The 26,674-nt window shown below is 38.0% G+C and overlaps 1 protein-coding gene across 1 annotated transcript in view; it reads left to right on the top strand.

Moving 5' to 3' along the window:
• Positions 1-26,180, top strand: part of ZNF366 (zinc finger protein 366) — a 30,643-nt gene extending 4,463 nt beyond the window's left edge. The window contains 4 exon segments of the mRNA XM_062513833.1: positions 14,183-15,511; positions 17,657-17,848; positions 23,512-23,686; positions 25,645-26,180. Of these exon segments, the coding sequence (XP_062369817.1) occupies positions 14,183-15,511; positions 17,657-17,848; positions 23,512-23,686; positions 25,645-26,180 (2,232 nt within the window).
• The last annotated feature ends 494 nt before the right edge of the window (positions 26,181-26,674 follow it).

Raw genomic sequence — 26,674 nt, 5'->3', positions numbered from 1 at the left:
ATTATTTGAAAACGGGGCATCTGTCATAAAACACTTCCAGTTAGCATAATATTTTTCTACTAGTCTGCTTTTTCTTAAAAGTATTTAGGGTACATGTGTAATGAAAACAATATCAGGAGGTAGAAAGGGAAGGAATGACCTGTTTTTAGAGCATCTGTCAGCTTCTAAGGAACAGCAGAAGTTGTTTGAAGCATCTGGTAGGCACCAGCCCATGCTGGGTCAGTTCCTTAGTGCAGATTTCTGAAGCTGTGAAGATCATCCTGTATTTGTCCAAAACCATTGTCCTGTGATAGGAATTCCAGAAAACTGTAGAGGACCTCCTGGAAGAGCAAGCTGACAATAATTTGTACATAGGTTCCCCAGAAATTAAGCCCAACCATTTATAAATGAGGAGGAAAATATATTTTCTATAGAACCATAGAGCAAGGAATCACTCCAGTATGAATGCTATATCAAACCGTTTTCCTGTATAATTCTGCATTCACAATATGAAGCCACTAAGATTTCTGGAAGAATTTTATGTGTGTAGGCAGCATTTTGTCAGGATGCCAAAGAAAGAGTCACATGTATCAGAGAAATGGTGCTCACCAACTCCTCCTCCCTCTGCCAGAAAAATGGAAATACCAGTCTTTCAATCTAAACACATCAACTGATTTTTTCACATCCAACAGAAAGTGAACCTCACCTAAACTTCAGCCACAGGTAAAAATACAGTTGAATGGCTATTACTGGATTCTGCAGGACAATGATCAGGACTCAGAGTTCACCCTAATGACTTGCTGTAAGAATTTTGACTACTTTGTTTCCTGTTAAAAAAGAGTGAACAAGCTCCCATTGAAAGGCAGTGAATGTGGTTAGGACAGTAAGTCATGGCAGAATTCACTGGGTGATGTTCCCATGCCCAGACCAGAGCCTTACCTGCTACTCCTCCTAAAAGACGACAAAAATTCCTATCAATTTTTCCAGGTTTTTGTATGTGGTACCTGTTTTTTCCAGGGAAAAGGTCCTGGGTAGAATGGCTGGGGGTGGGGCTGTGGAGGTGTGGGTAGGGATTGGCAGAGACAGTTATATTAATACATAAGGTGATTTCTCTCAAAACTTCATTTTATAATGCTAGTTGGCCACATTTTTAGTCATGCTGTAGAGGCACAGAGGTTTGATGGGATTTTTGGTGTCCTTTTCCTTGCGATGAAAATCTGAACGAATTTAATATACAGAGCAAGTCTTTGTCATGCTCATGGTGAAGGATTTGTACTAGAGTGGGAAATGCTCAGAATTTCAGGTTTCAAAATATGTTGATTTTCTTCTCAGTCTTTTTTTTTTTTTTTTGGCAAATAGTAATTGCTTATTTATTTGTGATTCTAGTCAATGTTCCAGAATCTATCTGCTGGTGATACTTGGCTAAGTCTGAGCTGTCTTTCCCACTCAATATGCTAGCTTATTGAATTCAGTAAAACTAACATTTTAAATCTGTTTCAGTTTAAAATAATTAACCTCAAGAACTTTCCCCCATATTTAGCAGAGGAATTTGTTTTCTAACTGATGAAAATTACCGAAGCAAGATAAATTTTGTTTTGAATTTCTGATTTTCGGTAGTTTTGGCAACAAACTGGTTCATATTTTTAAAACTTTCTGCAAGTTAACAAAATCATTAGGAGCAATATGCAGTATGTGTTTTGGGGATCAGAGAAGGGAAAGAATTTTTGTTGTTCAGTCAAGGACAAAATTAAAATTTGGCACCACAAGTGAAGGGCAAAGGCCGAGAGGATGGTATCTTAAATGACTTCTTGCAGGTACTTCATATGGTTGGATAAAAGTGTCATTCTGTGCTGGAACTGAAGGAGCAAAAATATTTCTCTTCAAAGTAAATAAAATTATATTTTAAAAATGAACCCTCATGGAATGAAATTGTGAGATGTATATGCAAGCAATAATTTTTCTAGACAATAAATACATATTCAGCACAGTTTCAAAGTTTTAACAGAGGTTTTATGCTCCCACAGTTTGGAAACCAGAACTCCCTAATCACAGCACAGATATATCAAAAGCAGTTCCTTCCAATTCCTCAGCAATTTGTCTTAAGAGCCTTTTAAAGTGCTGTCTTATTGATATGATTCTTACTTTTTTCTTGTTGGTTCTCAACAAAATAAACACGGTGGTGTCCTAAGAACAACACTGATATGTCTAATTCCTTTACTGCGTTTCTGTTGTACTTAGGCTCAGAGGGAAATATCTAAGTCATTACTAAGCCAGCTTAATTACAAGTAAGTAATAGAGGCTAACAAGGATTAATCAGTCTTTACAGCCAAGCAGCTTTTCCAGCAAGAAATCTGCTCAGTGTTCAGCTGAAATAAAATTTATTCATCTTTCCTAAATCAATAGGAAAGCATTATCTGGTAATTACTTTTAATCACTGGACACCAAGAGAAGTGGTATCTGTTTGGTAGCAGATAAGTTTTTATAAAAACACACACACACACACACACACACACACACACACAAATACACACATAAATATATATTCACTTCTGTCACTTTGTGGGTGAAATTCACTTCTTTCAGTTGTTGTAGGATATAGCATGTCTTACTGAAACACATGGTACCTACCACTTTAGCAACCTTCAGTTTCACTATGAGTTTTGAATTGTGTGAAACAAGGAATTGAGCACAAAAGAAATACAAAAAATAATAGTCCTGTTGAGGACTAATAATACTCTTTCATGTTTAAAAAAAAATATAGCCTTTCATTAAAAATGTATCTGTTTTGGATCCTTTTTATGAAATCTCTTCCATACAGTCCTCTTCTCCCTTGCCCCTTTCCCAATCATGTGTGCACATTTTATCTGGTCCTCTCTTTTTTGAGGTACACATGGTGCCCATAAGGTGCCATTAACTGCTGATGGGGGAGCCAGCTGTCTGCCTTGAAGAACCAAGCTGAAAGTGGCCCTTAGCTACCCTTTAGGACAACAAAGAGGTGGGAGGAGAGCAGACCACCTCTCTGGCCTCCACATAGGTGATAAGGATGTTGGGATTACAGTAGGAAGGAAAGCTCAGTGTATTTCCTTTTAAAAGGTCATGAATGCCAGTGAAAGGTTTGCTTTCAAAATAACAGCTCAAATAGGAGGGTTATGGAAGGGCATGCTTTTTTGATCATTCTAATTTTGGATGTTCTTCATAGCTCTGTTATTTTTCTTAAAATAACAGCTCAGACTCTCTCTGTTCTGTTTATAGTGTTTAATGATTGTGCATTGTAGGTGGAAATATTATACCCAAAGTGTTCTTTAAGGACTCTACACTCTATGAAATGTTGCTATTTTACTACAAAACCCATCCTAATATTAATTATATTATTAATTTGTTCTTTTCTTCATCCTGTCTCTTTTTATATCTGTATGGAGAGAAAAAAAATCCTAATGGATGTTATTTGATAATTTCCCAGAGGAAAATCTATTTAACACATAGTATTCCTACAGTGCCAAAACCACATTATTTTAATTTGCACTGGCACATATGGGATAGAGAGGAAACAGGGATGGAGTGATAGGGCTTTTATAAACAATGATTAAAGTGACTCTGCATATTTTATAAAGGCAGGGACGAATCAATGGCTCCAGCCTATGACATGAAATTGCCTTAGCAACTTAAGAAAAGGAAGAAATTTGTCTAATTGTCATCATCTCACAGTAGTCTAATCCCAAATCTTGTTCTCATCTACACCCCAGACATTCCATAATTATTTCAGTACAACACAGATGATGTCAGAGAGAAAATAAAGTCAGCTGCTTAAGATAAGAGTTGTTTAATTGAGTAATTAATTGAGTTGGCCAATCCATCATTAATTCCAATGCCTGTTGAGGGGAGGATCAAATTGCATTTTCCACCCTATCTGCTAGCATCACTTACACTTTACACATTTGGAACTCTTCTACTGTGTGTGCTGCAAATGTCACCATTACGGCCAACCTGATCTTGTCAGCCCTGAGCTTTGAGCAGGGTTTGAAAACGGAGAACATCTGTGCCTGTGTGCTCTGGGGAAACAAGTCCTGTAAGAATACTGACATGTAACAGAATATATGCTGATAACATCAAATTTTGGGAAAAATTCAACAGCCATGAGATGGGAGAACTTTGAACCCACATCTCTAACCTCTTAGGGGAGTGCCCTAGCTGAAGCCTGTACTGGTGACTGTGGTCTCCTTTGGCTGGAGTTGGATCTTTAGACTAATAAAAGTGCAAGTGCCAAGGGACAGGGAGCAGAGGTAAGTCAGACATGATTGTTAATGGCTGCAGACCCCTACCCTCTGGAGCCTGGACTGCTCCCAGGTGTAACTTCAGGTTTGCAGAAGTCTTTTAATATGCCTGAAGATCAGGACAGAAAATTCACATAATATGCCTTCCTGTTTCTTGTATTCTTCAGAGGATCAGTGTCTTGGGCCAGCTACGCTGCTAGCCTGAGCTGACATGCCTGGTTTTACATCCTCCTGTGCGTCACCAGAGGTTCTGTTTCCTCTAAGCTACACTCCACAGGTTTTTTTTGAGGAACAGTGAAAGGCAAGAGGTTGGGCAGAGCCCACCCTGCTGTGGGCAGGGATGGGGAAAGGATATATGGTGGACCCAGAGGTCTGCCAACAAACAGCTGTTCTGTCTCTCTTGCACTCCAAAGCATTCTGTTAGTACCAGCAATTCAGGCAGATGCAGGTTCTCAACTGAGGACATAAACTCTTTGTCCCCTTACACGATTTTAGACCATATAATTTGCTGTGGCCTGCAGGTTCCCATCATGTGTAGTATGGTTTGGGGTGACTTTGTGTAAGCAGCTAGCACTTAAGAGTCTGTTAAGTTAATATTCATTTCATTATGCAGGTTGTCTCTGTGTTACTGATCATTTTAGCAAACAAAATAGAGAAGTAGAGAGGGAGTGAACAACAGATGGAATACAGAAGTGAAGAGGGAAGAACATGTAAGAGAAAGACAAAGAAAACTCATAAAGAGGAAGAAAAATAAGAGGAAAAGAAGGAGAAAGGAGGATAAGAAAATGAAAAATAAAGAACCAAAACATCAGCTTAAGCTATACTTAAAAACTACTTCATTCATAACCTGAAATGACTGGAGAGGTCCACAGGGATAAGTACTGCTAGACCCATTGCCAGTAAGCCCCTAGGTAGATGGTCTGTGGGTAACCCAGACATACTGCTTTGTCACCCTCACCCACTCCCTTGTCACGTAAGAAAAGAATAGAGAGAATGATAGCAAAAAGTGTCCCTAGAATAAGCACACATATAAGCAACAAGAGGGATAGCAAACCATTTTGCTAAGCTGACAACTAAGCACTCACACTGGAGAGAAGAAATATATCTGCAGCTACCTCACTACAGCATCTGTCAACTTATTTTTGGTTTAAATCTAAACAATGCAAACGTGGAACACAAATTATGCCATAAGCCCTATAAATGCATCTGATGCCACAAACAGCACTCCAGCTTTGGCAGGCTGCATGGTGTTTAGTTTAAAATTTTCAGTAATTATCAAAATAAATATTATCTGTACGTTATGGAAAAGTGAATGTGTATAATTTTGATACTATTTTAAGGCATTTTCTCTATTATAATAAATACCAAAGTAACTATGCTCCTGTGAAGGTGCTCATAGTGTCATGCTCTCTAAAAGGAATACAAGAATGAAACAAATGAATACAAGTTAAACACAAATCCAAGATGAGTTCAAAGACTATAGTGAGTGTAGGCAAATGGGTATGTTAAACTCCTGCATTTTTCAGCTAATATACAAAAAATTATGCAAGTTAAAATGTTGAAATTTGGGAGGAGCAAAGACAATACAGGGAGAATATTTCTACTCCACAGTTTTCTGTGAGAATACCCATTTCTTTGTATTGCTGACACCTCCTAGACAATATTAATACAGCTATGCTGGATAGGAAGCCCCTAGACCAGCAAGAATTTCTAAAACAACTGAACTTCATGTTTAAACATGAAGCTAGGATGATACCAAAATAGCAAATGAAGGGGAAAAAAGATTCAATAAATAAGATATCCTTGAAAGTTCATTATTTGTTTTTCTGTTTACCGTGTTATGTCAAGCTGTCAGATTTTGAATCAACTAACTTTCTCTGATTTTCATTAAACTTGTCTGCAAAGGTTGCCGCTTGCTGACATATTCTGTAGATACAAGCGGGTTTTTTTCATTTGTTTGAGGAATAGATGGGTTCATATCTCACTGGGCAACAGAACCCATAACAAATAATAAGGAAAACTGAGAAATACTTTCAGATGTCACTGGAAGTCTTCCCACAGGCCTTAGTGAGGTCTGATTATGTCTTATAAAGAATTACAAAGGTTATAACTTTTCTTTACCAAGCATTCACTGAGAGTGAAAAAAAAAAGCCCCACATCTGTTGATGGAAAGAAGAAGTTTTGTCCTGAAGCCTACTACCAGCAGATGAAGGTAATTTCCCAGGGAGAAGTGAAAAGACAATTATGTTCTTAGTAATGTTCTTAGTACTATAATACTAATGTAGGAAGAAAAAACCTGATCTGTCTGCTTCTCATTTTCAGTCATTCCAGATCATGTCCACAAACAGTTGTTTACTTATTTCCAATTCCAATTCTATTACAGATGGTAATCCAAAAAGGGAAGAGGAATGTTTATGGCTGTATCTTTATCTTGATAGTGTTCTCCATTTAAGCAGACATATCTCTTGCAAAAGGCATGGAGCAAGAAACCTTTTCTCCATAGACAATTAAGTTAATGGTTAAATCATGGACTTCATTTGATACTTGATCTACATGCATGTGAGATTGTGAGAACAAATATTTGTAGAAGTTATACTGAAAAGGATTTGACTAAGTGCAATGACTATTATTCCCCGCTCAGGTTTGTTTTTCTAAAACTTACAGAATATTTGTGTCTCCTCATCAACATCTCCACTCATTGATTTTGTATACTTTCTGTAAATCCATATTTATTTTTACAAGGTAGTCCAAATTTCACAAGGTAGTCCAAATTTTTGTCTTCTCCCAGATCCAAACTATGGCAGAAGAAGTGCTCTTTTAATTAAAACATAAAAAAAAATTTAGATTAACTTCAAACATTGTAACATAGAAACTTGAAGGCTGATTTGAGTGTCTTAATATATATACTTAGTTTGCATATAATATGCATACAGTTTTATATACTCAAATTGAATTTATTACCATAAACTCCATATATGTTAATGGTGTCAATTTTTCAAAATGTTCTGCTTGAAATGTGGATATTTATGCCTGGAGAACATGGATGGAGAGTACACCTTGCACTGACTTCTCTAAAGATTAGGATAGCAGGTTTGACACTTATTTTAGACAAATTCTTACAGAGGTTTGGACATGTTTTATTACCTTCTGCCTAGAAGGATTCATGTTTTCATTGAAGGAAAATAGCAAGGAAAATTTTAAGGAGGGATCTGATGTATACTACCTGATAATACTTGGTTACCAGTAATGAACATTTTCATCTTAGTGCATCTAGAGTGTTCTTTGCATTTTCAAAGACTGACAATAAGTTAAAGCAGTCTAGATTCAGTAGGGAGCATTTCACTGCTGAAATGAAATTAATTCTGTATAATAAAATCCCTCAGCCAGATCCTGAGACAGATGCAAGTTTTGCATAAATAGCAAATGGAAATAATTTGCTGCTAAGTTCAACAGCTGTATAACTGAATACATTTAAAACCAAAACATATTTGGAAAAGCAGACCAAGAGCTCATTAAACCTATTAAGATAATGATAATTATTGACATAATACCAATTGACAAGAATCAGTGATTGAAAAAAACCCAGCTGGTTGCTCAATAAATCTGAAACTCACCAACTGCTGAACTTTAGCTCAATAAACATAATAGTGTTAATTTTGTCAGTAATACTTATCACATCCAACAGAAACAGCTGTTGGTTTTAATTCTTTGCTTGTAAATGCCCATATTTCAGGCCTCTGAAGGAGAGCAGAATTGCACTCTTATATGGCATGGTTTCTAAAGTCCTACATGTTCAATTAAACATGGAATTTCTCTTCCAGAGAAGATAAGCTGTTCAGCCAATTTGGCCCCATATGGACTTCCTCCACTTTTGTCTGTTTCATCTTCTTCTGAAAGAGCAAACATAAATGCAAACCTCCTAATAAAGTAACCCTTTTACCTTTGTCATATCCCTTTCACGCAACTTAGCCTTGTTTCTGACTTTATGATTGTGTTGCCCACTAAAATCAGAACAGTTTTAGTCAGTGTTTAAATTTGAGAAACTTCATAACCTCACATTTTTGTGGCTGGACATATTATTAATCTATAGACAGAAAGGACTTTCATCCAGGAAGCAGAATCTTGATTCTGCTGAATTCTTAAAAAAATTTGCTGTGGACTCCAGTACTGGGTATTAACTGGAGACTGTAACAACACATTTGCTTGTAGAGTGAATAGCATCATTTACATACTTTCTTTAATCCTTTGTCTTAGAAATGAATGGACAAGAAGTAAATGTGATTTATATTCTACATTAAACTCTCTTCTTCTTTCATAGAAATTAACAAGATTATTAGCTGCTGCATAGATATTCTCTTTCAGAAATTCCTCAACAACTATCTCAATGCACTGTAACATTTCTTGATTTGAAAGGGCAGGAAGAGTTAATTTGTGGTCCTATTCTTCAAAATATTGTATTTCATTTACACAAAGAAATAAAATGTGAGGATTCTTGCCTCTTCTACAGAAACTGACTTTAGCTCTGGGGTGCTCAGTTTAGTGGGGGGTCTTCTGTTTAAGAACTGATACAGCATGGAAATCTCTGTTTCAGTGAGTTTCCAGGCCAAGTTTTCAAAACCTAGTAGCTTATATATTATTGATGAAAGCTAGGATTTTCAATGACCATCTAATGCTTAGAATCACACTATATAACACTACATTTTAAATAATAAGTTCTACAGAAAGAAAGGAGCTTTAAAGTCCTTATATAGGGAATACAGAAGGCCTCGAGGTGATACTTGAATATAAAAATTTTTAAATTAAAATAATGCCCAAGAATTTAAATTCAAACTCCCTCTCTGCTTTATTTTTTGTTGAGCATCAAAATGACACCTGCTACTCCAGAGCGAGGTAGAAAAGAGCACCGTGGACCTGTACCAAAACTTTAAAGTTCTCTGCTGAAGTTATTTAAAGAACAAGGGACTGTTCCCTAAGTATATTTTGCATTGGGGTCAAACCTGTTAACCTGTTGTCTCTTCTGTGATTTCCTCAGAACTCATGTTTTTGTGGAATTGAGTTCTGGACGTAGTTAAGATCATGACTCCATTCAAATTAGCAAGGCTTTGCCACCAGTATGAAAGAAGAAATAATTAATGTCTGTATATATATATATATATATATATATATATATATATATATACATATATATACACACACACATATATAATGGTGACTTCAGGGGGAGAAAAACCAACAAGGTGATCCGTATTTAGACTTTCCCTTTCCTTTTAAGTCCTCTTGTGTTGGATTATATAGCATGTTTCTGATTGTACTAGTCACTGACTGTAGACACTTTCCCTTGTAGGACTGGTCCTGCGATGCCTGTAGCTGTGCCAGTGGAATAAGTCCATATGCTCAGTGAAAGCAGTCAAAGGTCTGTAGTGCAAGGAAAATGCTTCTTTCTAGTAATTTCAAGGAGTTCTACAGCTCTGTGTTCCAGAAAGAGTGAAACTTTGGAGAAAACTGTGTGGAAGAAAGCAGTAACTGGCAGCCAAGAAACAAGAGAGCAATTAGAAACAACTCACTGTCATTTCTGTGTACTTTTGGCAGCATTTTAATAATCCAACAAAAGCAGTAAATAACATAGCTGGGTCCTCAATTGCTATGGGCTGTCTAAAGAATTTTATACCCTTATTTCTGGGGAAAAATGAGATACAAAGTTGAAAGATATTTGAGGCACATATTTTATAGGGAAGATTTTGATTTATAAGCATTATGTTCAAATTGTGTGAATTTACTTCACTAAAAAGAATTTTTAAAAGCAATTTTTTTCTTTTGGAATAAGGTTGAGAATTTTTCAACATTCGGGGGATTTCCTTCCCCTTCTTCCTTTTTAATAAGCCAAACTTTTGTACCCAAAGAGTTTTCAAGATCTAATTTATTTTGACCAGGGAGCTAGGGCAATGAGGAAACATTACGGTGAATACCCAGTAAAAATTGTCTCCAGTGGAACATACACACACGTATTACACATATATGTATGCATGCACACAGACACAGTGTGCAATTTTGGGTGCCACATTATATGAAGGATATAAATTAAGATGGTGAAGGGCCTTGAGGGGATGTCACATGAGGAGCAGCTGAGGTCATTTGTTCGGTTCAGCCTGGAGAAGGGGAGACTGAGGGGAGACCTCATTGCAGTCTACAGCTTGCTTGTGAGGGTACCCAGAGAGAGAGCAGGTACCAATCTCTTCACTCTGGTGACCAGTGATATGAATTGAGGAAACAGCCTGATACAGAGTCAGAGGACACTTGGTTTGAATATCAAAAAAAGGTATTTCACTCAGATGGTGGTTCAGCCCTGGAAGAGGCTCCCAAGCCTGACAGAGTTCAGGAAACATTTGGACAACATTCTCAGGTGCATGGTGTAATGCTTGAGGGTGTCCTGTGCAGGGTGAGGAGCTGGACTTGGATGATCCTTGTGCATCCCTTCAAAATCAGGATATTCCATGATTGCTTGAATTGATTTGGTGTATATATATGTGCACTATTTCCAATCAGTGTGCTCATGACTGAAAATAACATTGTGGTATAATTATGAGATACTTGTCCAAGTTGTTAACAATTATTTTATCTTTTCCTTCTATCTAATGTGAGTTTTGAGTCAGAAATTTAGATATCCTTCAATTTTTCCTTCAGTTAGTCCTCCTTCTTTGTGAGTTGCTTGATCCTTTTGTCTAAACTTTCCGTCTCAGAGTTTTGTTGCTGAGCCTTTAGCTTCACACTTTTATCTCAAAGATAATTACTCAGTCCACACTATTAGAAGGAAATAATCTGTTAGCAGAAAGTTTTTTAAGATGCCTTCTCTTGCCCATGGCCTAACTAGGTCACAGAGATGTGCTTTCATCTATCTTTAGAAGAAGGCTTATCCACCATGGAGCTTCCTGAAATAGAAATAGGATTGTATTTAGTGCTCCACTCACCTTCATGCTCTCCACCCAGTATTTCCAAGAATGATGGTAAAAATAGAATCAACATGTCACAGTTGATAGAGGGAAAATGTGTCTAGTTTTCCAACTGAAGCTATGCCTGGTTGGCTAGATACACACATACAAACAAACATATTTATATAAGTGCATCCCTCAGGAGGACTACAAGGATGTCATGAACTTATGTAGAGAGAAAACGGGAGAGTCTAAAGCCTAGCTTGAACTTAATCCAGATACTGCCACAAAAAATAACACAGAAAGTTTCTATATATAGATTAACATCAAAAAGTGAGACAAGGAGAATCTTCATTCTTTGTTGGATATCGGGTGAAACTTAATGTCAAACGGTGAAGAGAAGGCTGAGGTACTTTGTGCCTTCTTTGCTTCAGGTTCACATAGTCAGACCAGTGGTTCTCAGGGTGCTCAGGCCTCTGAGCTGGAAGACAGAGACAGGGAACCAAAAGAAGCCCCCATAATCCAAGTGGAAATAGAAACTTGCTCCAACACCTAGACTTGCACAAATCTTTGGGGCTGATGGGATCCACCCAAGGGCACTAAGGCAGCTGGTGAAAGTACTCACCGAGCTACTTTCCATAATTTACCAGCACTCCTGAATATCTGAGGAGATCCCAGTGACTGGAGGTTGGCAAATATGACTCCCACCTATAAGAAGGGTTGAAAGGAGGGCTGTGGAGCAGGTGATCCTGAGTGCCATCACACAGCATAGACAGAACAGCTCGGCAGGGGATCAGGCTCAGCCAGCATGGGCTCATGAAAAGCAAGTTGTACTTCCCCAACAGGAACTCCTATGTCTTGCTTAGTGAAAGAAGGAAAAGCTATGTATTCCATCTTCCTGTACTTCAGCAAAGCTTTTCGCAGCATTTCCCACAGAATTCTCCTGAAGAAACAGACAGCTCATGGCTTCATGGGTGCACTGTTTCCTGTGTAAAAAATGCCAAGATGCCTTGGCCCAGAGAGTGATAGTGAACGGAGTTACATCCAGCTGGCAGATGGCTACCAGTGGTCCCCAGGGCTCAGTACTGGGGACAGTTCTGCTTAATATCTTTATTGATGAATGTGGGGATCAAGTGTACCTTTGCTAAGTTTGCAGATGACACCAAGCTGGGTGGGAGTGTTGATGTGCTGGAGGGTAGGAAGGCTCTGCAGAGGGATCTGGACAGGCTGGATCATGGCCCAGGGCCAGTGGTGTGAGGTTCAACAAGCCCCAGTGCTGGGTCCTGCCCTTGGCTCACAACAGCCCCAGGCAGTGCCACAGGCTGGGACAGAGTGGCTGCAAAGCTGCCCACAGGAAAAGGACCTGGGGGTGCTGGGGACAGCAGCTGAACATGAGCCAGCAGTGCCCAGGTGGCCAAGAAGGACAATGGCATCCTGGGCTGTTCCAGCAATAGTGTGGGCAGCAGGACCAGGGCAGGGATTGTCCCTCTGTATTTGGCACTGGTGAGGCCACACCTCAAATCCTGTGTTCAGTTTTGAGTCCCTCAGTCCGAATAAGACATTGAGTTGCTGGAGCATGTCCAGAGAAGGGCAACGGAGCTGATGAAGGTTCTGGTGCACAAGTCCTGTAATGAGTGTCTGAGGGAGCTGTGTTTGTTCAACCTGGGGAAAAGGAGCTTCAGGGTAACATTATGACTCTCTACAGCTGCTTGTAAGGGGGTTGTAACCAGGTGGGTATTTGCCCCTTCTCCCAGGTAACAAGTGACAGGACAAGAGGAAATGGCCTCAAGTTGTTCCAGGGAAAAAACATCTTCACAGAAAAGGTGGTCAAGAGCTGAACCAGGCTGCCCACAGAAGTGATTGAGTCTTCATCCTTGGAGGTATTTAAAAGGTGTGTAGATATGGTACTGAGGTGTAGTTTTTTTTTTTTGGTGGATTCAGCATTTAATGGCTGGATTTGATGGTTTTTTCTAAAGAAAATTTTCTGATTCTCTGACTCTAGAAGGACAAGGAAAAAGGTAGCAGCCTTATTTAAGAAATTTATAACAAATGTTTTAGATGAACACAAATTCAGATGAAATTTCCCGACTGATCACTGGAATATAAAATTTCACCAGGAGAAAATTATTGATTTGTATCATTACATTGTATCATCAGATATGATCAGAGCACTTTTAGGTGTCAGTTACTCTGGAGTCCCAGGGGTTTTGTTGACATCAAATATCTTTATTTAGTTTTATAGTGGTGCTTTTGCCCACCTGTTTAGAAACAAACAAACAAATAAAAAAAAATCTTAGATAAAGCCTGTTAAACTGAATGTAATTTGGAGAGTTGTCAAATGTCTTTCCTCCCCCTGATCTGCCAGGCAAATATCTCTGTGATTATAACAAAGAAAATAAATTAATCTCCGCCTTCTTATTACAATACAAAGTGCGAGTAGCCAGGAAACATGGCGCAAAACCTGATGGTACACAGTGTCCTTAGATCACTTGGCCATTGTTTTCACTCACAGCAGCACATGTTAATGATACAAAGAAGTTTAACATTTTTTTGACTTTGGCTTTTCATGTCATAACCATAACAAATGTGCATATAATTGTTTGTATTGCCATATCCTTTAGATGCGCCGCCAATTTCTAGGGCCTGTTCATGTGCAGCCAAGGACAGAATTATGCCCACAAACAGAATGACTGAATTAAATTAGGCAGAAGCAGTGCCATACTGATTCATTTGTGAAGCAGTGTATCACAGTACAGAATGTTTATGTTGTAAAAATGTTGTGCGGGTCAAACCTGCTGCAGGAAGACAAAAGCTTTTTTGCTTTTCACCTACCTAGTTATTTCTGCATTAAAAGGCCTTTGTCTCATATGGTGCTAAGAAATCCTTAGTTGTATTTATTTTAAAAGCCCAGCAACCTTTAAAACAATAAAATGGTCAATAGAATGTTAAATCCAGAAAAAACAGGAAGAAATAAACAGATTTGGGGTATGTTTTGCTTATTTTAAGGAATTTTGGCCACAGAGAAGAAAATCGAATATGATGAAGAACGAAGAAACAAGTTTTAATGCGGACAATACCCGAGCCTCTCCCTTCTCTCGCTGCCTGCAGCCACTCAGCCCTGTTACAAAGCCACACAGAACAACTCAATTTGATGAAGAATTCAGGACACACCTCTCTCATTTCCGCTATGGTCCTCCTCCTCTTGAAAGCATGGATACATTCCCAGGGTCCTTGGAAGGAGGGTCTCGTAAACGCAAGAGCATGCCAACAAAAATGCCTCCTCCCATCACCCTTGAGGATTCCCCATCATCACCAGATAGACCTGAAGATCACAATGACGTAGGCTCTTCCAGTCTCCCCTTGGTGTTCCAACAGCCGTCTCAGCCCAAGTACAGCTCCCAGATGATTGACCTCTGCAACTTTGGTTTTCAGTTCTACAGAACTCTGGAGCATTTTGGAGCCAAGCCCATTAAGCAAGAACCAGTGAAGCCTAACATGGCATGGCCCAGTGGCCCAGCATTCATGCAGGCTCCTTACCCTTATTATCCTAAAGTCCACCCTGGCTTAATGTTTCCTTTCATTGTACCACCAAACTTTCATTTCAGGAACCCTTTTCAAATGAAAAGACCTCCAGAACCACCCTTTAGGAGGGCTGAAGTAAGAGAAAGTGGTGAAACCAAACAGAAAGTGGAAAGAGTAGATGTCAACCTTCAGATAGATGACAGCTACTATGTTGATGTGGGGGGTGAACAGAAACGCTGGCAATGTCCCATGTGTGAGAAGTCCTATACATCCAAGTACAATTTGGTGACCCATATCTTGGGTCACAGTGGCATTAAGCCACATGCTTGCACACGGTGTGGCAAGCTTTTCAAGCAGCTGAGCCACTTGCACACGCATATGTTGACACACCAGGGCACTCGGCCACATAAGTGCCAGGTGTGCCACAAGGCTTTCACTCAAACCAGTCACCTTAAGAGACACATGATGCAACACAGTGACATCAAACCTTACAACTGCAGGATCTGTGGCAGAGGTTTTGCCTACCCCAGTGAGCTGAAAGCACATGAGTCTAAGCATGAGAGTGGACGAGAGAACATTTGTGTGGAGTGTGGTCTGGACTTTCCAACTCTGGCCCAGCTGAAGAGACACCTAACCACCCACCGTGGCCCTATACAGTACAATTGCACCGAATGTGATAAGACCTTCCAGTACCCAAGTCAGCTGCAAAACCACATGATGAAGCACAAAGACATCCGCCCATACATCTGCACTGAATGTGGCATGGAGTTTGTGCAGCCCCACCACCTGAAGCAACACTCCCTGACTCACAAGGTAAGCCAGCTCTCACCTTGCATCCAAAGGTAGCACAAAGATTACAGGCTGCTAAAGAGACATACAGGTACCTCCCCAGAAATGTGGCCTCTTGCCAGGTGCAGTGGTTTATGCAGAAGCCCCAGCATTGCTGGCACTTGTATCAGCCATATGTCATTGTCTGCCTTAAGAAAGAGCATGAAAACCCAATTTTGTTATAAGCAGGAATTCAATTAAACCCCACATATTGCTTCCCCAAACTGGATTCACATGTCTCTGTTTCTTCAGGGTTTTTTTTGTTTGTTTGTTTTTGTTTTTGTTTTTTGGAATGACCTTCTGTAAAATTGTACACCTTCTGTTGCAGAGGTGTATAACCACCCCTTTATCCTGAAATTTTAGAAGATTTTTTTACTGAGAGCCAGTTCTGATACTTTGTTCCCTTAATTAGTAAGTATATAGGTTTGTAGTGGACTGCAGCAAAAAAAAAAAAGTATGTTATTACTCATCAGATTTTGAAGAATCATTATAATGAGACAATTAAAAGACTAAACAACCCTAAGAAAAATTCCCCTTTGTGCATATGTTATCCAGGATGCCAGTTAATAGAAATGGACAAGCAGGATCATAATCACAGCTAATTCATATCAATAGCAATTTTGCCACTGCCTACAGTGGTGACAGCAGGGTCAGCTTAGGGTAGGAGAAAGCTTTGGAACATTTCTGAAAATATTGCTTTCAAAAATAGGAAAAATGTAATTGTTCTGTTCAAGAAGCTCTGAAGTTGACTGTCCACTTTTACAACAATTATAAGACAAATCAAAACCATTCACTTAAAAAAATTTGCTTCCAGATTTGCATATTTTTCCTTTAACATTTGAATTTTGACATGTTCAATGAAAAGCATTAAAAATACAGAAAGCTACAGTACTTCAGTCTTATAGTCATGTATTCTTTGAAAACCAGACAACCTCTACTTCCACATATGCCTTTTCTTTTGTCCTTCATGCTTATAAAATTTCTGTTCTTTCTGGAGATTACCTGGTCTTCAGATTTACCATTCAAGATTCCACTAATTGAAGACTTCGTAGGTTTTTTTTGTTGCAGGAAATGAAATGCCCCATAGCCCTTAGAGGGCTTCTGCTTCTTTGTTGACAGCCACAGGTGGATTCAGCTGTGAATATAATTTATAGTACTTAGCTGACTAAATGCAGCCTCATATCAGATGAGCAGACACTTGAAACTGCTGGTGATGTTCATTTTTAGCTTTGTAATTAACTGCGAAAACCGCTGACAGTAATTTTACATCTTTTTAAAGAAAGCCTGTGGAAGGAGTACTTGCTCTCAGCACCTCACTAGTAAATCCTTGTTACCTTCAGCAAGTGAAACCCTTAAGCTGTTTAATAACAAATTCTTTGATTTTCATAATATCTAAATCATTGTTTGGGAAGCTGACAGACCCCACAGGTGTGAGTAGGAATATTGAATTAAATTGAGTAGATAGCATAAAGTGATAGAAATGTTCTATAAACCTCATATAAAATGAAATAATTCCATTACAGTTAGTGAAAATCCCAGTAAAAATGAACAGTTTTTTTTTCTCTGCAGTAAATGTAAGATGTATAATCTTATTTGGTGATATTGCTTGACTACTCTCTGTTACTTCAGATTATTTTCTGTAACTTTCTTCAAAATAGGGCTTTTCATAATGCAGTCACATTCAATTATTAAAGGTAAGCATTGCTTTAGTCTTTTAACTTGCGGCCTTTTATTCTTGGTGAGTAACTAAAGTATAGTTTAACTAATAGTTAACTATTAGTAGTTAACTATTATTAATAGTTAACTTATAGTAACTAAATGTAAAGTATACGTTTGATCAATAATTAAGCAGCAGAGCAGAAAAGGGAAGCTCTGACACTGACTGTATCTGATTGATTTGTAAACAGACTTCATTATTTCATTAAGATTACATTTTCTTTTACTTCTCTGTTTCTCAGAAGCTTGCAAAAATTTGTCAGGAGAAAATACATAGGTACCTTGAAAAACGTTAAAAGTGAAATGATTTATTATCAACTTTGCTAATGCAAAATGAATAATTCATAAGTTGCTGTACTGACAATTACATTGCCAAGAAAAATTTCCATCTACAGAATTATTCTTTTCTTTCAGGGTGTGAAAGAGCACAAATGTGGAATTTGTGGCCGGGAATTTACCCTGCTGGCCAACATGAAGCGACATGTCCTGATCCACACCAATATCAGAGCTTATCAATGCCATTTGTGCTTCAAGAGCTTTGTGCAAAAGCAGACTCTCAAGGCCCACATGATTGTTCACTCAGATGTCAAACCCTTTAAATGCAAGGTAAGTGCACTTGGTGGCAGAGACATTAACTTACAGTACATTTCTCTGATGTTATCGTCTTATGATATGGTAGAATTAGAAAAGCAAAACCTGCTAACACAAACTGCAGTTACATTCAAAAATTAGCATAAACTGGTCTGATTTTCTTTCTTTATCCAGGTTCTGCTAAGGTAGCACAAAATAATGGAGGTAAATACCTGTGCTTTACTCCCTTTCTTTTCAGTATCATTCATCCTCACATGATTTTGGGGTTTTTTTACCCTGTGATCCTTTAAGTGCCACAGATGTTTGAGGACTACAAACATATCTGACATTTGATTAATACAACCATCCAAACAGAAGTTTAAGTGCTTAAACTTAAGCTTGAAACACTGACAAAGCAGAAATAAAGTCATGCACCCTGCAGAGGATCATAGAAAAGCAGCAGCCACAGCTTCACAGAGTGATGCTATGTAACAGTTCAAGAAAAGAGTCAGAAAAAGCCACAGCAAAATAAAACTACAGAAGGGATTTGAATGGGCCAATTGTAATTACCAGACTGAAATTCAGGGCATGATATCAGCATGCTAACACAACAGCCTCTGAGACCACTTGGCCTTTCTACAATCCTGTGTAAATTCCAGTTTGCTTCTTTCCCCCAGCACTGGAGGCTAATATTCCCTTTTCTCCCCATAAACTTTTAAGTCTTCATTGACCCTGTTTACTTCTTATGTATTCCTTATGAATTATTCATATCTATATTCTTACTCAGTATTGGATGCTATTTAAGTTCTTTTGCTGCCTGTCTGGTTCATTTCTGTAGTCATACCTTGTGAAATGAAAGGTTGTAGATTTTTTCCCACTTTAATTTGTTCTAAGATGGCTGTAAATACAGAGTGCAGCGTATTACCCATATTATTATGCATAAGTAACTGAAGACTGATTTGGAAGCATTTTCTAGAACTCTTTCATCCTACATCTTCATGTTATTGAATATTTTCTTAAAAGGAATATTTCATGAAGAAGCAGAGATGGATGAAAGAATTTAAATGGAATTATTTTTCTTGAAAAAGTATAGCATTTCAAAATGCCATAAGAATATATGATATTCAGTGTTAGTAAGAAAATGTCAAAATTAATCCTGACTTAATATTTTTGCTTTGTTAACTTCAAAAAATTTTACTTTGAAAAACTAGCAGCAAAGTCTTCCAAGTTCAGTATTTTGTTTTATTTTAATTTATGTCTTGTGAAAATAATATTTTGTATAGTAGTGTTTACATTATTCTGTGTTGATAAAATAATTTATTTTGCTGAAATTCTTAGGGTGTAACTATGTTACAGTTGTCAGGTCTGCTGGAGATTTTCATTCTTTGAGAGCATCTGCAAACTTGCCCTTTTGTTCCCATTTGGTTGAGGTCCTCCTCTGACCCCCCAAACTTCAGAAAAGAAACTCAGTTTTTGGGTCAGATTTTTTGGGTGCAGTATGTAGATCCACATGACTTTTTGGGTACGTGCAGATTAGCTGGAAGGTTGTGTTTAGCTCAGTGCTTGACGATGACAGACTATTGAAACTTGGAGAGGGCAATAGTTGGAACTGGGAAACAGAGTATCACCAGTATGTTTTCCAGATAGTAACAAAAGCTCTACAGGAACACCTGTTTTTCTTATTTTTTTTTTTACTTTTCAGTCCCCACCCAGTGTTCCTGTGAGGAAAGAAACAAGCACAGTGAATCTGTTTCTCATATGGCTGAAGGGGTATGAATCAACATCAGTGCCCCTGACAGTGAAGATTGCAACAATAAGCAAAGGCAGAATCAGGAGTTGCTTTTTTGCATTAGGAACATCCTGATATTACCTCTCTGACAGAGCCCTCAGAGACTCTTGAAAGCAGACATTTCTGGCTGGTACTTGGAGGGTTAAGGCAATGACCAGATAGCAGCCTTTTGGCACCAAGCTCCTCCTCAGCAGAAGGAAGGATATAGCTGTATGAACAGCCTGCTTAACAATGGCTCACATGTCCCCGGGGAACTGCCTGCAAATAGATTTCATCTTGCTTTCTCTTGTACTTTTCAAAGCTTCCTGTTTTCTCACGGTCCTTTTGGACAGTTTACAGTCATTCTCCCTCTCCTTCTTTCTTTGAGGAAAGGAACACCCTTCTTATGAAGAAAAAAAAAAAAAAGAAGAAGAATGCAAGGGAAAGAGAGCACAGCAGTAGCCTTTATACTTCACCACATGCAATGGTTTTCTTTACCTTTTTCTCACAGCAAAAGAAAACATGAGCTTTCCTATGTGTCTAATCGCAGCTGAGCACATACTATCAAAAGTGAGGGAGTAGCAAATAGCTGTCCCTTCTGTTTCCTCATCCAGCTGCAGCCTGGATCTCTGATTTTCCTATGAAGAGTGAAATTGTCTGTAGGATTTAAAGGCCTGAGCCCATGATGACTTTTTTATTTCTGTTTAAGAAAAAAACCTCAAGGGTTATGAAGGTATTCCATCAACTGGTGCAACAGTACTAATTTGGATTTATAGACAAAGGTTCCGTGAAATTTACTGTTACTTTTAGTGATGAAGTAATCAATGCTTCAGATCTCAAATAAAGGATGCAATGGATTTTTCTTCAGGCCAGACAAATACCTGCAACAGATGTTTTGAGTACCACTTTTTTCCCCATCTAAAAATGTGCATTTTAAACAGGAGTCAAAAACAAGGAAAATGTGTGAGAGAAGTATTTTGAGAAGAAACAGAAAAGATGACAAATCTAGTAGGATGATACTTCACATGCTGGCTTAGAAGGACAAAACCTAGGGTTGAACTAATGTAGATTTTTCTCGTTAACTATACTGAAGTCCATTTCACCAGCCATCGCAACAAAGTCCATTCAGCAGACTTGCAGCTGGCATGTTCTCTTGAGGACATTGATTTTATTTTGTGTAAAGTAGACAGCCTAACAGAAAGTCCACAAGTAAACCATGCTGTTCCTGATATCACAAGTTCTCTTGCAAACTCCTCATCTCCCTGAGTGCTATAATGCACTGTGATGGGCTCTGCTGGAGCTCCTCCCATGCAACTGTGTCAGGGTCATCTTTCTCACTCTGCCCACCAGTGCTCACAACCCTGTCGTGACAGAGAGAAAGAGAATCTTGTACAATCTTCTAGTTTGATCTGCAGACTCAGGGTCTTGACTGAGTGTTAGCTATTTACTCCAGCTAGATTTGAGTTGCTGTCTTCCAGAATATGAGTGAGAAACCTACTTTCTTTTATACCTGAATCACAGATATTAATCTGAAAGGTGTCTCATGCCTTTTTGAAATGACCAGTAAAACAGAGATTATACCACAGAGACTCAGCATTCAGAAAAACAGTTTTCCTATCTGCATTTCTTTAATTTTCCTGCCACACCTCTGCATTCTAGTACCATTTCCTCATGTCCCCAGAGGAGATTTCAGGACAAAAACACATTACACATCTCTAAGATGTGCCTGACTCTGGGAAATGGCAAACCTGTAAACTTTATTCAAAGACAGAGAACTTTAATGCCATAAAGAACTATCCTTTACCAAGCCCTCGTCTTTTCAGTATGAAGAAAGAGAAGCAAATATTGCCGTGACAGAAAGCAACTAAATGCTGCTCCTAAATCAGTTGTATTTCTCAAGACCTTGTAAAGACAAGGTTTTTCATGCAGAACTGAAGCCACTAATCTACTCAACATGATTTTCCTTGGGTAACAGTTCAGACAGTGAAGACCTAGCTATAGAAAAGCAAGTTATGGTGATAAAATATGTCAGCCACAACACAAACAGATAACTAGAAGCCATCAGCAAAGAGCTTTTAGAGAGATATTATTTTTAATAATTTATAGAGACATATTACCACATTCTTGTAGCAAGAGTAATATTGACATGTTACAGGTTGTTCCAGCAGCTGTCAAGATACAACTAGCTGTTGTTATTCATTGTGCTCATTAATACTCTGAGTAGATGAGAGTCTTTTTCCTCCCTGCACTTTCAGAGATATTTTGTGGTTCCATAATTTCTCTGAGTGTAAATAATCCTGCATATTAAGTTTCTTTGAACATGAAGAAGACAGTATCTTTCCTCGGTGGATAGATGACCCTTGGAAGCATCTATCTTACTTTTAAAAATTAATTATTCACTTTCAGTGGTTATTTTTTTTCCCACAGACTGTCTTGTCTAACACTTTTCTGATAAATATATTTGCTAGAGTTTCCATTTTAGGAAAATCACAGAAAGAAAAACATAAAAGGGTACATATGCAACTGAAGCAAACAGTTTTTGAATAGCAAGTGAATGTTTTCAGACTCTTCCTTTTTGCAGCACTGATTCAGCTCTAGTTTTTATTTTATAACAGTACACCTGATGATTTTTGTATTAATGAACTGGTTCGATTTTTCCCTCAAGAGAGGGCTTAAAACACAAAACATACAAGTTTTTCCGAGGATCCTTTCACTATCTACATTTCATCCAGATGTCCGAGGTGATAACTTTCTGAATTTACATCTAGAAGTTCTGTATCAGTTCTTCAGTAATACCCAAATAAATAAAATTGGAATTCAGATTATACAAAAGATCTGGTGGAGTTTTAGTAATTTCTATTTAGTAATTGTCTATCAGATGGTTACCCTGCTAGAAGAAGGTTTCAGTTACCCAGTAATGGTGACTCTAGTTCATATAGTAATAAGAATAATATTAAAAAATTAAAATCTGAGGGTAAAACAGGTCAGGAAAAAAGTCAAAAGCAAACACAGAAGTTTGCAGAGGATGGAAATGACCACTTGAATGTGAATAAAATTATAAATCCTAACACGGAAAGACCAGAAGACAAGTAAGACAGAATGTCTGTAATAGTGATGTCAAACTCTTATGTCTTAAGAATATATAAGAGTCCAGACTACAAAAGGACCCATCTAAATAAACAGCAATGAATAAAACTCACCCTTACTGTTCCATCAAAAGGAAAATTGCACGATCAATGCTTTGAGCTGGCAGGAACATGCTTCAGGGAAAGCTGAGTCATTCTTGCAGGCCCATGACTGTTTAAATTGCAGCTTACTCACCAGAGAAACTGAAACACAAGAGCTGATAAGCAAATGTTGAAAGAATCAGGGGGAAAGGGGATGAGCAAGAAACACAGAAGAAAAAAGGAATTGCTTTTTTTAGCTTTAAACAAAATGTTCAGCCATTTAATTTCCATTTAAAGAGAAGTTATATTCTGCTTGACTGTTCCACAGAAAGCCTTAATTTGTTTTATTTTATAATTCCATTTCTGCTTGACATTGTCCTTTATTAAAGGCTGTATGTATGAACTACAAATGGAATGGTTCACCAGGGCAGAAACTTGTGCTTTGAATCTCATTCAAGTTAAAAGCCTTCCAGATTACTCCTTTAAGTCTTCCCCCTCCTTACAACAACATTGACTGCTTTTGGGGAATCCTTGACTATGTATGCTGGTCACCAATATTAAAAAATGTCAGCAGTCCAGAATGTCTTAGATACTCAACCATATATTTTTGCCTGCAGAATTTTTGCCTGGAACTTTGAAAAATATATTGTAGCCAAAACCTGGAAGAGTGTAAGTTGAAGAGTGGAGGTCCTATTTCCTTTAAAAATATTGTCCTTGAAAATACTGCTTCAAACTAATAATTTTCATTTTTACCATTTTTACAGCTGTGTGGAAAGGAGTTTAACAGAATGCACAATTTAATGGGACACATGCACTTGCACTCAGATAGTAAGCCATTTAAGTGCCTCTACTGTCCCAGCAAATTCACCTTGAAGGGGAACTTAACCAGGCACATGAAAGTCAAACATGGGGTCATGGAAAGAGGATTTCACTCTCAAGGTAATAATTTTCAGCAATATTATTCTCTGTGAGATCTGAATATTCATATCAGTAAACACAAATGGGCTTTGTACTACAGATCCACAAACTTAAGCCATATGTACAATGCTATTGCAAGAGATGGAACCCCATAAGCCTGTGAAGTTGTTATTAGCTATATAACTGAAGTGTTACATTATATAAATAAAATGTTACATGTCCCAAATGAATCATAAATTAATCCTAAAAATCCTAAATTGACAGAAAAAGAAAATCTTGAACACTTAAGATCCTTTCTTACTGCTTATTGGACTCCAGTCTGGAACAGGGTTGGAATCCTCAATGGGTCTACATCCAGGAGCCTTGGTCATTTTGTACTGTATTGGCATAGCTGGAGTCAGATGAAGGTCATAGGCTCAAGATCCCGATTACAAGGCAGCACATGGACAGGAGGGGATATTCCTCAAAGTATAAATCTCACAGTATAAGGATTTCTGACTACTGAGGGCATCCTGCAGAACATTTTCAGTGTGCCACCTACCACATATACTTCCTGAAGTCATCCTCATGACTGTACACAGATCAATACTATCTAAAGAAGTGAGGGAATTAGGGAGAATTTTTTAGGGGCCTGGGTATCCAGTATATGTATTTTAAGATTTTGCAGAGAAATAATTCTTTAATGGGCAAGATTTCTTGGTGTTCTCTGTTTTCAAGTTTTAGGGCAGCTTAGCGCATGTATATAACGCTTATTTTAATGACATTTGGTGTAAAATTTATGAAGATCCTAATGGCTAATGAAATAAGTGTGGGGTTTTTTTCTGCAAATATCCTACAGCATCACGCTAGTCAGACAATTGCTCGTACTTGGAGATTGCCCAAGAGCTTTTCATTGTTCAGAGGTTCTGTGGCTCTTGAGGCTTATCAGATATGAGAAAATTTCTGAGGTCTAATACCTGTTTATGAATCCTTTTAACAAATACACCTTGTTGCAAAATAACATCTGCCATGTTGAGAGACTGCATAGATCCTTTGAGAACTGAATTCAACTACTGAACAGAAGATTTAAAAAACCAAATAAACAAAAGCAATAAAATAATGACTTTCATAGGTATTTGCTATTGGGTGAAATCCTCACCTTATATTGTCACTAGTCTTTAATGAAGCTGGCCTATGCCTGCAGTATCTGAATTCTTTTAAATATAACCTGATGATAGGACATATTTGAGTCCACAGATGTCTCTTGGATAATCTGTATTTCCAGCAAGAGGGGAGACACTGACAAATACTAAAACAAACCAGATCCAGGATTAGATGCGTATTTATATACACTGCTCAAAATCATCATTTGTTTATAATGATTTCCTCAACTGAAGCACTATCTAGTGCATAGAGCTTTTCAGTTGATTGTTTCTCAGTGGATGAAAGGGGAAAAATTTAGGATACTCACAGACTGCTGAGACTGTTGCCTTTTCTTTTTTAAAGCATTAACTTAGAACCGCAGTGTCCATAGAACAAATACATTACCATGCGTTTAGTCTCTTCCACCCATCTGAAAAATAATATACAAAACCTGGGACTTGGATTATGGACTGTGATGCTTTAGATCCAAGGGTTTTTTTAAAAAAGAATAGGAAGGAGGAAGTGAGTAGGTTGATTGGCAAAATTCAGTTTACAAAACGCCAGACCGTTTCACTTTACTTCCCAGCTGCATCATCCAGAGTCTGGCTGTACAAAACAATATTTTGTGTGTCCTAACCTGGCTGTGGAGTGTATACAATAGCACTCCTTTTTGCCACATCTCAAAGGAGATGCCATGAGATGTAAACAGTGAAGTACTTGGAGATAGCTGGATGGAAAACAAAGGCAAAATATGAAATACAAAGACACCTCAGATTTTGTTTTTAGCCATGTATCAAGAAGTAAAATTTCCTTATTTATATTTTTTTCCTTTTCTCCTCCCCTCAAACCACTACAAGGTTTTGGAAGAGGAAGGATTGCTCTGTCCCAGACAAATGTCTTGAGAAGCTTGGAACAGGAAGAGCCATTTGATCTTTCCCAGAAAAGCCAAGGGAAGGGAATCTCATTTCATTCTGATGGTGAGAGCGCCAAGGGAAGCTCATGCCAGGAAGAAGAAGAAGACAACTGCTATGAGGCAGAGCAGTACAGCCCTGCCACGTACCATCATGATGACAACAAGGTGTACATGGCTCAAGATCGCTCTGGCAAGCCTGAGTGCATGATGAAGGACTTCAGAGAGTCCTACTGCAATGAGAAGGAAGAGGTGTTAAGTGAGGGAGGACTGGGGAAGAGAATAGGAAATTCAGACAAAGAGGAGAGATGCGGAGAGGGAGAGCTTGAAAGCAACAAAGAACATCTCAGCTTCAGATCCTTTGAAAAGGCCAGACTTGGTCATTCTCTCTCTGATTACTTGTATTTCAAGCACAGGAACAAGAGTTTGAAAGAATTGCTGGAAAGGAAAATGGAAAAACAAACAATGCTTATAGGCATTTAAAATGGACATTTTAAAAAAGTTGGAAAATGGTAACCAGACAGATTTGAACATGAATTGTAAGCTACAAAAACCTGGAAGTCTGTAGTAGTATTTAGAAATAAATAAGCCTAATTATTAAAAATAATTTAGGATAAAATACATGCATTACAAGAAAAAAGCAGTTCAGGATCACCAAGAAATGCAATAGATATTGAAAAATAACACTTCTATATTTATCCATTTAATGTATAACAGACAATGGGTTGGGTACAGAAGTTTACTTCCTATTATATGGGGATAGATACTTACATGCAATTTTCTACTTAGCAGAAAGCTACATACTTTAGCAACTGATTTATTATCTGACTAAATATATATGAGCACTTCTAACCATATGCCTCAAAAATATCTGAAAATACAAAGTATTTCACATTATAAGCCAGAAAACTATTAAAAATGGCATGCATGAAAATGCTGTCAACATTCAGAACTAATGCAGTCCTTTGATTTAAATG

This window comes from Cinclus cinclus, chromosome Z (assembly GCF_963662255.1).
Source record: "Cinclus cinclus chromosome Z, bCinCin1.1, whole genome shotgun sequence".
Taxonomy (NCBI): domain Eukaryota; kingdom Metazoa; phylum Chordata; class Aves; order Passeriformes; family Cinclidae; genus Cinclus; species Cinclus cinclus.
Note: the sequence above shows the minus strand (reverse complement) of the source record. Positions and strands in the feature narration are given on the sequence as shown.